Genomic DNA, 12,086 nt, shown 5'->3' on the forward strand with positions numbered 1-12,086 from the left:
ACTCCCATCACTGCAAGACCCCATTCTCATAACTACAATCGCATAGTTGGGAATGTAGTATGCTTACATGAAAATGCACGAGGATAGGAAAATTACAAAAGGTAAGTATATCAATTTCTATGTGCCTGCCACATCATACTGTGGGAAATCATCCACCAAACCAGTAAGGGCTGTTTAACAAAAGAAATGTATTCCAAGCTTAAACAGACAAAGATGTCTGAATAACTGATCAGTCAAATTCTTTGGTGGTTCAACAAGCCAGAACAGTCTGATAATGAGAAATAATGGTATTTGTAGAGGACAATGTTACCTGTTTACAATTGTTTTACTGGGACACAACAGTCTGCTGCTGTCCATTATACTACCACAGAGCAGGTGTAATGAGCCCCAAGACCTTCAAGCACTGGAAGACCTTGAAAAAACATTAAATGGCCTCTACAACCCACAAAGCTATGGTTGTAGTAGCTACCTTTTACAGGCCATGAGGAAAAACAAATAGTAGCCTTTCAAATAACCTAATGGTAACCTCAGGTAACCTCAATGTTTCAGAAGTTGGTCTATATCTTGGAGATGGATTGAGCTGGAAAAGAAGGAAGGACTATTGAATTTAACATATATGGCTAAATCACCTAATATTGCAGCTGTGTTTTCATTACCTGCATTTTAAAAGTTCATAAATGTGTGAATCGGGAAGTTGTGTCATACTGTTACTAACAATTTCACTGAATGCAATGTCTGTGAAATGTCCGAAGGGATGACATCTTGAATGTGCATTGCATGTTGATTCGTATACAGAGCAAAGGAAAATTCTTTTTTAGAATAATTTAATTGTAAATTACTGCCACAATAGAGAAATAAAAACATTACCAATATTCCTTCTTTTCTGCTCACAAAGGTCTAAATATCTTCATGGAAGATTGTTTAAGGTTTTATGTTCACTTTTTGCAAGTCGCTTCCATATATTACAAAACATTTAAAAATGTTCCAGTTCAATTTTACATTCCTGTTCCTTCCTCTCTCGACCAGTAATCAGGCTCTGTGTTACCCCCTCTGTTTGGAAGCATAAAGTGCATTTCTAAAGACTGAGGGTCTGTACTGGTCTGGGGCTCTTCTGCTGCAAGGGTTGAAGGGCCTGGTTGGCCGATGTCCCGCTGTTCAAACCCTGTGCAGTGCAGCCATAGAGGTGTAGGGGGTGTCCAAAGCCAAGAAAGATGTCCCTCAGAGCAGCTTGGGGAAGCACTGTGAATATAGCAGACCTGAGATGCCTTTTCCACCCGTGGGGAATGAAATAGTGAAGGGCAGGTAGTTGTTGCATCACTTGGAGAGTGTAAGCTGCCCCCACAGTGTGAATAGAAATCTCCTCCATGGCAGCAGGGTGAGGTGTTGCATGGCATTAAAGATAAGTGAACTGCATGACGAAGAGATTGAAGGCCTTCTCTCAATTCCTGTACTTGACATGACAGGTCTGATACCTGAGGGAAAAAAAAATGAATATAGATGTGTGATTGTTTTACTATGTAATGACAAAAATCTTTCCTAACCTGGGGACATTAGGTTTTACTCTGGATTGGAAATAGAGAGGTATTGCTATATAGTTTTTTTTTCCAGGTTTGCTGGATCACTAAGGTTCTCCCATGATAGTCTATCTTCTCCAGTCTTGTGTTAGTTTCTGTCACCAGGTACAGTAATGTATATCTCAGCATGCTATGCATGGGCTGCACATGAGATTAAGTTTACAGGGTGGGTTTTCTCTTGACTGGGAATCTTTTTTCCATGATACCTGTAAACTCCCAGAGTATTTTACTATTGTATGCTGTGATAACAACCTCTGTTATCTGATTTATGTTCATTGTCCACAGTGTTTGCTGAGAATGTTGCACTTGTCCATGAGTTACTTACCGCTTGGCTCAGTCTGTCCATGCTTTCAGTTGCTCTTGGTTCTGATGTCAGGAACAGGTGATCTAAAAAGCAATAAAAATTGATACAATTTAGGAAATTGATGCCACCACTGGCATTTTGAAACTTTAAGGCCTCCTACATGACTGTCCTGTGGGTTGTAGTGTGGTAATGTGTGTTTTGCATAAAAGTGCCCATATGACAGTCTACAAATGTCCCAAGTCCAGTTACTGTAGAATGCAGAAGCCTCATAAGGGAAACAAAAACTTCCTGTATCCCCCATGAGTCAAATTCTCCTTCATTTGTTCCTCAAAAGTTCCTCCTCTTATCTCCCTGCACATCATATAAGCTGTTGGGTCATCGATTAAGCTTAGGGTAAACGGACATCACATCCCCCCTTCTTTTCTATCCTATCTCTATTCTACGTTATACAATTTGTTTAACCAAGATAATGATGGCTTATCAACCTCTAAGTCCATCACATTCTTTCTTTTACAATAAGTTCAAATAATATTATGGGTATACTCCTTTCTCTTTATGCGTATTTACTAATGCCACCAATGGCCCGACCACACCACATCTCTATGTATATTATGAGATTTACATAGATATATATAGATATACACCTGCCCGTATGCCTATACTAATGCTACCTATGCGTTAGTCCTACCAGATCTCCATTTAACTATATCTCTTTTAACCCTAATTACTTTTAATTTACCCTAATTTACTTTTAATAGTTATTACTATTACTGTATATATTTTACCTCCCGACTATTACCTAAAGTTGTGACCCACACCTACCCAATAACTCTTGAACATGCTCCTTACCCCTCTTCCTCCTCCTATTTATTCCCCAAAGGCTGCTTTTGACATCATACTGGGGGATATCTTGACAGATGAGATGAAAAACACCCCTACATCTGGCTGGTTCCCTAGTCACCCAGCTCCACTGGAATTATCTATCCATGGGTAAAGGTACAAGTAAAGTAACACCGATCCCCACATATGGATCAGCTATGACCTAACTCATGAGGTAACTAGGATAAAATAGATTAGCCCCTCATTTCACTTGATATAACCCTCTGTAACAAATATATTTCTTTCCTGATTTAGATGTCTGTTTCCTAAACCTCCTAAATACCCTGAGGAAGCATTTTTGCAAAACAATCTAAAAATTCTCCATAAAAGAATGCAACACATTGCTAAGTATTTGGTCTGTTTTTTATTTGTACTCATTGATGCACTTAAAAACCTGTTAGTTGGTTACCTGTTAGCAATGAAGTAAATGCTGTATTGACTCCTGTGTTTGCAAACAAAGTGTCTTATGTACTGTTATTTATTGACAACCAAAAAAATTTGCTACCCCAATCTAACATGTCTCAGTTATTTGGTTTGTTGCACTGTACCTATATTTTAGGGGGCTGGTTGGATACGAGTACACTACAAGGCTATTTCCCAGTCCCCATTAAGCTTCACAAGTTCCTCCTCCCAGACACTGTAGCCCACAGTTGGAGTGCTTCAGAAACAGAAGCAGTTCTGTAAATCCAGAAAGCAGTGGGCAGCACTAGGTGTAGGTAGGTGCTCGTTGGCAAGCCTTAGGTTTGTGAATCAGTATTACATTGCTGATAGCCATGACCCCTTTAACATTTTATTTCCATAATAGTGAAAGGAGGCATGAGAATATACCAGTGTCATCAATGAGGCACCTGAAACAGAGTACTTTGGGATTGAAGTATGGAATAATGTGCAGATATGTTTGCAAACTTGCCTATTGGGGTAGGGTGTCAGCACATGGGTTTAATTGCACTTTAAAGAGTTAGGTGATTTCCCCAGATTTTTTAACAAAAGTAGGCTTACCTGGAGCACTTGAAAGGGAACTACAGTTAGAAAATGTAAACTTTTGCTGAGCTACACCTGTTGTTTCTTCTATGCCATCAACAACTCTGAAGGGAGAAACAACAATTTATTTAGGAACATGTCAGTGTAATTGTGCATAAAGAACGCATATTCAGTACATACTAGCATTTAAAGAAAAGTGAATACATGAGCACAAGGCATATATTACTATCTTGTATTACTTCATTTGATATGTGTATCATATTATCTGATATGGGTGTCATATTATCCTTATGATTATATACAGGAGGTCTCAAGTGAAATGTAATTACTAGCACAAAAATGTATAGCTTGAATAGTGAGGGGTTTTGCATGAAGGACTGGGTTTGGATCAGTAACTGTGTGGTTTGCCACTTGGTTGGCAGGGAAAGCAACATTTGGGAGCCCGTAAAAGTGCAAACTGGGCAGCTGCTACCCGCTATATTCATTTGATCATTGACATTTTGCTGTTTAAATACAACAAGCTTTGATCAAACTTGTAGTGAGCATTTTCACTGGCCGATGCTCATCAGAGAGTGATCAACACAAATTGGCCTGAATCTGATCAACAACACTATTCTAATATGAACACAGATCTGATCCAGGAAGAAAAAAAAGTGCAAAGAGTTGGCTTGAAAGGCTTAACTTATACTTAACTTAACTAGATACTTGAAAGGCAGTATCTTTTTAAAGATGAATAGCTCCATAGTGCCTACAGCTATATAGGTCAATTAGGGCTTGTTTAAAGTCTATTTACTGTTTGTTAAAATCTGAAAATAATAAATGTTTATAGTTTGGTCACATTTATACGTTAAAACAAACACTATCATCCTAGGCCTTAGGAACATATTGTATTCAACTGTTTGTCCTTGTATAAGGTCATTTATAAATCCATAAACAATATAGGGCCTCATTATCATTGTACGGTACCTTGGGCTCAGATCTGGTGGCCTTGATTGGGACATCAGTGGTATCTGAAGTTCAGTGGTGTTCACCATTTGAGGAGTATGTCTCGGTGTCACTTCCTGAGATCTGTGTTGTGGACTGCAGCTAGAATATCGAGATGGAGAGAGGCGGAGATAGGGGGAATTCTTTTGGGTGAATTCTGAAGCATTTAAATTTGGGGAGGCTTGATCTGGTAGATTTGTCCTTGAAGAGTGTTCAGTATGGAATTGACTCTAGTAGGCAGGTAAAAGCATAGCATTACTTCCAAGATTATCCAGCATTATTTTCAGGAGAAAAACCATATAATGGGGCCTCATGACATTTTTTGATCCCCCTGGCCTTAGGACCTCTATCCTACAGTCACCTAATATACCTAAGGGAAACTCTTGGCTAAAACCCTAAATACACAGTTGCAACTTATCATAAAGGGATTAGGTTGGACTCAGGAAATTAATAATTGGCAGCATGATCATCATAAATATAGATTAATGTGTCAAAAGCATGGCTGGCTAAAAATACACACCCTTAGGCAGGTAGAACAATAAACCTATATGTTTATTGAATATGGGTGTTTGCCTGATGTTTCAATTATCCCTGCATATCTGTGCTGTGCTATCTCTGGGTCATTTCACATTTCAGTCACTGTAGCTGTTCACTCTAAATGCATTGCAGGTTTAATCCACAATTGGATGAAGTACTGTATGGTAGACTGTTGTTACAGGAACTGAAACCTGTTTCATTATGGGGGTTTTATTGCTTTGATATATATCAAATATATCAAAGCAATATATCAGACATATATCTGTTGTGGGCTTTCTCTAAACTTTTCTCCTCTTTGTTTTTTGAGAACACAGCATGGCTTCATAGAGTGACTCAGCAGCTGACTCATGTGCTCACTATCAAATTAAGTCCCTTGGGTTTTGTTTAATAACTAGGTGACAATGCGTATTAACCCATAAGCCCCAAATACAATTCAGCTGCCATTCTGACTCATCTGTTTGTGCAGTAATATATTTGTCATATTGTGGTGATCTGTTGTGAGCTCTCGCTTACCTCTGGCTCACATCTGCTGCTTCCCAAGTTGTAGCTGAGGTGGTGAACAATTTGACTTGTGAATTTCTGTGCGTATTCTGGGTAGATTGATAGAGTGTCTCGAAGTCCCTTTAGACTGATCCCTTGAAGGTCACAGTATGTCAGAGCTTTGACGTCTGCGTTTGCTTTAATCACCACATCGTCACATGAGACTTCACAACCAATAAGGTCACCTTTACCTGCAGAGAGCAAAATACTGAAATTATTACCATTATACAAAATGTTACGTTATATAATCGAGATAAAATATGTGCATTGCTATAGGAAATGTAATTGTGAATCGATGCACTCTTTTCAGTTTGGCTATAAGATGGATGTTACTCAAGTTTCAGATATAACACTTTAACTTTTACTCATTAGTAGTATTCATTGCATGGTTTTCCATTTTGCATTAGTAGTATTTGAAGTGAAAGGATTATGTGTCTTTATTTTTTTGGGTATATTTACCCAAAGTGATCACCCCATTCTTACACATTCTTATGATGTTATGCAGTATTATTACAGTGGTCAACAAACATTTTCTTGCCAAACAGAATAAAGTCATTAAAGGTTATGTTTGATGCACAGACTCCAAATATGGTTTTGGTTTTGCTAGATTGGCTCTAGTTTTTGAAATAATGGCCTCAATAATAACATAATAGAAAACTAATGAAACATGACAATTAAGCAAAATAAACTAGATATGCCTACATATACAAATTTAAATTTTTGAAATACTTAATATCAATATATTCTATATTCAGTATATTTAGAGAACTAATCACAAAGAAGTAATTGACAAACTCTGTATGATTTCCTTTTATGCTGATGATAATCATGTTGAAGGCTCCAGCAGTAGTCTGCCATCATGTGTCTATCCGATCTGCCATGCTACCTTTCTTCCATCACCTTTATCTCTTGATGGAACCTCTCCCCTTGTTCCTCACTGAAATCGCCAAGGTATTCCGGAAATTTTTGCAAATGGCTATGGAGATCGTGTACCTTTATGCTCATAGTAGCACCCAAATTTAAAAGCAAGTTTTGTACCAGTTCTTCATAAATTTGTGCTTTATAGTTACCCAAGAAGTTCTTGACAACCATGACAACTTGTGAAATTTGAATCATTTATCAGTTTCTGAATCTGGGGTCCATCAAGGGATTCTGTTTTTAATTTTTCAGTACTCAATTCAGGGAAGAATCTACAAATGTATTTAAAGGAATCACTGTCCTTGTTCAGAGCTCCAACAAATTGCTCCATTAATCCCAACGTTATGTGTGGAGGAGGGAGAATGATTTTTTCTTTGTCATCCATTGGCTCGGTAATGATGCTCGCTGGACCTTTTTTCATGTTTTCCTTTGGAGGCCATGTCACTTTTTTTCCAGGGATCCTACTTTGCTCTACTATCCCTCAAGCAGATGAAACATGGGTACTTTGTGTATCCACATTGCTGTCCACGGAGGAAGTTCACCATTTTTAAATCGACACATATGGACCATTGATGCTCATGATAGCAAAGCTTTTGTATGACCATTTTGATATTTTCAAATTCTTCTTTAAGTTTTGTTGAGTGACCAATTGGAATTGATGCAAAGCAGTTGCCATTATGCAGTAAAACAGATTTCAAATTTTGACTGGAACTGTCTATGAAAAGCCGCCAGTCTTCTGCTTGGTATTCAGGTACTCCCATATGGGACAGTGGTCCAGGGATGTTACAACAGTACACAAAGTCTCCATCTTCACTGACATAGGGTAGGTGTGTTCCTTCCACATTTGTTGTTAAAATTGTCTATTCCGATTCCTTTATCACAAGAACTAGAGCCAATTCAATGAAACTGATGTCATTTCTGGATTCAGCAGACCTGAAATACACTAAATATACTGAAAAAATCCTTGGCAAGTGTTATCTAAATGCCCACAATACTGAATTAATATTGAAAAAAATAAACCTTTTCCATATAAAGATCAGTTGACTGCATGTGTTCTCTCAACAGGTTTTCCACCACAACACACCTAATATTGCTACAACAACTCCATCCTTAAGGATTTCCATGGATCCTGAGCACACACAGTATAGAGATTCCAGAGCATCCCCCTGTCGGATCAGATACTCTCCAGGGGTGCAGAAGGAAGGTTTAATGTTTAGTGACAGGGAACGTAGGCATCCACGGCTGGCAAGGGCAAACAGTGGCATTTGCAGGAGATCCTTGTTGAGGTGCATGGCAATATCAGCTCGCAATTCATCTGGAAGACTGTGCAGGAGCTGAAAAGTGTGAAAGAGCACAATATAAGTAAGAAGTACAAATGTTTGCTGTATCCACCAATCAGCTTCTACCAGCCATTTTAATGCATTTCAGGAATTCAAAAACGAGTTTAATAGCTGCTGTGGTCAGCATGTCCTTTTGCTTTTGAAATTGTGATCATTTTTTAATAAAGCAAACTGCAGAATCAAAGACTATTCTAATGTGCACAGCTATTGTGCTTTTTTACTATTTTTACATTTAAAAAAATAGGCATTGCAAACTTTGAATAAAATATCAAAGTAGAGCTGGGTGATAAAAGGCACAGGCCCTTTAGTAAGAAAATTAGGAAAAGAAATGGTGTTGCCATACACTGTCTAGTGTTGCTATGGTTGCCATTATAATACACTCCATTAGAATCTTAGTTCTATGGTTTAACTCAATAAAAAGTAAAATAACAATAATACAAACAGAAGATGTACAAAAAGTAAAAACAATTAACACAACTATATCAAATAATTTTACATTTGAACAAGACAGATTCATGTAATACTTTGCTCACCTCATTAGTGTCTATGCCATTGTTCATTGCCCAAGTGGTCTGAACATATTCTAACATACGTTGTTTTAGAGGTTTGGGGATGCCATGTATACGGATATAATCTCGAAGATCTCGCGTTCGGCTGTGATATAAGAAACGCCGTGCATACAAACGCTGGATGATAGCGGTCACATTTCCAAATACCAGAGCGTGCATCAGGGCTAAAGAAGACATAAGGGTCATTCGCTAAACAAAAACATTTGCATTTACATCAGTAATCAGCAATGTTTTATGCATTGTTAATAGGATAAATGAAAAATGACTGGCATAGGTTACTTTAGTGATGAATAGAAAAAAAATCTGCAACTATAGAACAATAATTATAGATTACAGGCTCTATGCAGCAATCTGGTCATGGTCCAGGCTTTGTATATTATGTGCATAGGTCATAGGATTAGTTAAGAACAGTTTAATAAACTTGTACCCAGATCATGCCCACTTAAGTCTTTAAATATTGTGTTAAAGAACTTTATTACCCATAGATTTGTGTATCCAAAAAAATTATGGAGAAATTCAGCTTCAAAGTTCACAACACTAGCAGACTGCCAGGAGTCAAATGTAAACAACCCTCACATGTTTCCTAAACAGATGAATTGTCACCCATGCCAGAATTGCTAAGAGACCTCCTGACAGTCTTTGTGAAACTGCTGCCCAATGGAGCAGAGAGATGTTGCTACCTTGCTGTTCTAGGGCCAGTAAGTGAGATTGTCACACTTACCCACTCCTTGCTAAAGCATTAGCGCCTCTCTCAGGCACATGAAGGCAGTTCTGACCCTGGGCACGCTTGCTCCTGCAAGTTTTGTCAGCATCGCCCCCTCCCGTCGGACAGTCGGGAGATAACCTTAATCTCTCTTGGCTATTTAGCTAGCTCAGACACAGTGCTCAGTGTTCGTGCAATGTGTCTCCACTAGTGTCGGCCCCCTTTGCTCTGCTTGGCATTTCACATTCACTTCTTAGTTAATTGTTTCCCAGTTCAGCTCCTGTGTTAACCCCTTGTCGACTAGTCTGTTGTTTCCCTGTCTATTCCCTTGTGCTCTTCCAGTGTTCCCTTTGTCTTTGGTAAACCCCATGTCACCTGTGCTTCCTGTCTCTTCCTGTGTCATCTCTGTTTCCCTGTGTCTTCAGCGTGTCTTCACTGTGTTACCGGTGTCTATTTTCTGGATTTCTGGTTATTGAACCCTGGCTTTGTTCCTGACCTCGCTTGCTTGCTGCCTGCCTTGACCCAGCCTTCTTGAGCACCCTCTGCTTGTTGATTCAGTACCGCAAGTTATTTTGCCCACCCTGGTGTGACCAAGGACTGCAACCTGACAACATCTTGCTCTGGAGAAAACCAGGCTGTTGCTTAGATTCTGCACCTTGGCCTTCTTAGGGCTCACACCACCATTGAGCTAACCATAGCACCCCCTACTAGTTCCTTCTCTCCAAGCGTGTGTAGAAGGTAAGTAGATGTTCTCCTGCATGGCCCTGATGTGATGTAATGTCATCCATGCATCTAACTCCACTTTAGAAACCAAACAAAATGTCATAGTCTTTGTTGGGATCTTTGAGAATATAAAATTTTGAAAGCAGCTAAATAGATCAAAAAATACATTTAAAGCCTTTCTTCAAATTGTTATCAAAATGTAAATGTAGAATGTCCACATTCTGAGCACAGGCACGCATTAATTAAATCTGCACCATTGCTAATGCAATCAAATATTAACATTTCTTCCCAAGTTTTCCTATTATGCCTCTGCACGACCTGTATAACTTCTTACATTTGAAGACCATGAACTGAACTTTCTTGTCAATAATAAAAGTGGGCATTTAAAGCAGTGGTCCATTATCCTTAATCGTCATCACAAGAACTTTTCCCAACAAATTAATAGACATTTGAACACTTTCTCTACAAAGTTTAGTAAATGAGGCATACATTCCCCTAAATCAAGCTTAAATTCACTTCACTTCATACATTATTACATTAGCCGTTTTATTTCATAGGACAACACAAAAATTACAACAAATAGCTGATTAGTACACATTGTATAAATAATTGTGCATATTAAAATATTTTGCAGTTGTAGGGTTCTTTATCATTTACATATGAAGCCTGACATAGAAAAAAAAAATTAGATTGGGCTTACATATTAAATATAAACAGATTATTTAGTATTGATTTACCTACTATGAGGTTGTTTGTAAATCTTTTTTTCAAGTCAGGTTTACATAATGTCAATTTTTTACACTCTGTGCTTCTTTTGCCTTAATTATTCCATTACTGCACAGGGTTGACACTCTTCTTGGTAGAACAGGGTGTTGCTAAGAAGCTGCTAGAGAAATGTATGGATAACTTTTTGTAGTTTATAGCTTCTGTTGCAGCTATTAATACCCTGACTAGAAGACCCTTTACCAGCCAGCATATGCACACACATACGCCCACAGATGGAGCAGCATTCACTGTCTCCATAGAAATATCCCACACATGCAGAGATCAGGAATTTGCCTTATTCTCCTAACTAATTACCATGATGTAACAAAGTGGAAATTTATATAGAAGTGGTGAAAAGTAATAAAAAAAAAACTTAAGTGGAACAATATATAAACATATCTAAATAAATGCGATAACTTAATTTTAACTCAGTAGGCTCCACAAATAACTGGATGTGTTGGTATGACAACAGATAAACGTGTTACACATAACTGAAAGAAAACAAATAGGTAAGCAACAGATTTGTATATTCATTTTCCTTTGGATTTTACTCTGCACAGAACTTTCACTAGGTATCATTCAGGGATGGCAAAGATGGTTTTACCTTCCTCCAGAACCCAGTCACCACCTATTCCAAAACAATTCTGCCCCTATTATATGTTGGGGTAGCAGAAGGAGCCAGAACTGAACTAGGATCACATTCAGAAGAGTAATCTCTTAATGGGTGGGCTATGAATAATAGGCCAAGGAGGCTGCAAAGAGCCTGGGTTTGTGAACTGACAACTTTGCCATTTGCCAGATGGGCTAGTTTGATCTGTGGCAAACACCTGTAAGTGTTCACCTGGCCTGCTTAGGTTTCCTGTATGTCCATTCATCTCTAATATAGATATGGGCTGCCTGGTTGGCCCAGTGGCTAGCACTCTCACCTTTGCAGCTCTAGGATCCCAGGTTTGGATTTTGTGTATTATTTCTGTATTTGCCTCCAGGCACTCCTGTTTCCTCTCATATCTCAAAAAAAGTTAATTGGCCTTAAACTGTGTATGAATTTATTAAGGATGTTAGATTGTAAGTTGCTTTAAAGACCAGTTAGTGACATGACTATAGACGTTTTTTAAGTGCTGTGTAATATGTCAACACTATAAAAATACCAAATTATTAATAATATTATCAAAGCATAAAAATGATTGAATTACAGCGTGTAGGAAGTTTGGTCCAATAAAGATAAAGGCAGCTGTTCCCTAAATGCCAGGGCAACTTGTAGTTCAAAGC

The 12,086-nt window shown here is 38.3% G+C and overlaps 1 protein-coding gene across 1 annotated transcript in view; it reads right to left on the reverse strand.

Annotated features, from left to right (window-relative positions):
* Positions 1-763: 763 nt before the first annotated feature.
* Positions 764-12,086, reverse strand: part of KCNH3 (potassium voltage-gated channel subfamily H member 3) — a 35,285-nt gene continuing 23,962 nt past the window's right edge. Inside the window, exons 10-16 of the mRNA XM_072409178.1 lie at positions 8,591-8,790; positions 7,802-8,051; positions 5,773-5,990; positions 4,705-4,952; positions 3,757-3,842; positions 1,900-1,961; positions 764-1,472 (exon numbers count right to left, since the gene is read on the reverse strand). Of these exons, the coding sequence (XP_072265279.1) occupies positions 996-1,472; positions 1,900-1,961; positions 3,757-3,842; positions 4,705-4,952; positions 5,773-5,990; positions 7,802-8,051; positions 8,591-8,790 (1,541 nt within the window). The 3' untranslated portion in view covers positions 764-995. The remainder of the gene's footprint in view (positions 1,473-1,899; positions 1,962-3,756; positions 3,843-4,704; positions 4,953-5,772; positions 5,991-7,801; positions 8,052-8,590; positions 8,791-12,086) is intronic.

The sequence above is a fragment of the Pyxicephalus adspersus genome, chromosome 1 (genome assembly GCF_032062135.1).
Source record: "Pyxicephalus adspersus chromosome 1, UCB_Pads_2.0, whole genome shotgun sequence".
NCBI classification, from domain to species: domain Eukaryota; kingdom Metazoa; phylum Chordata; class Amphibia; order Anura; family Pyxicephalidae; genus Pyxicephalus; species Pyxicephalus adspersus.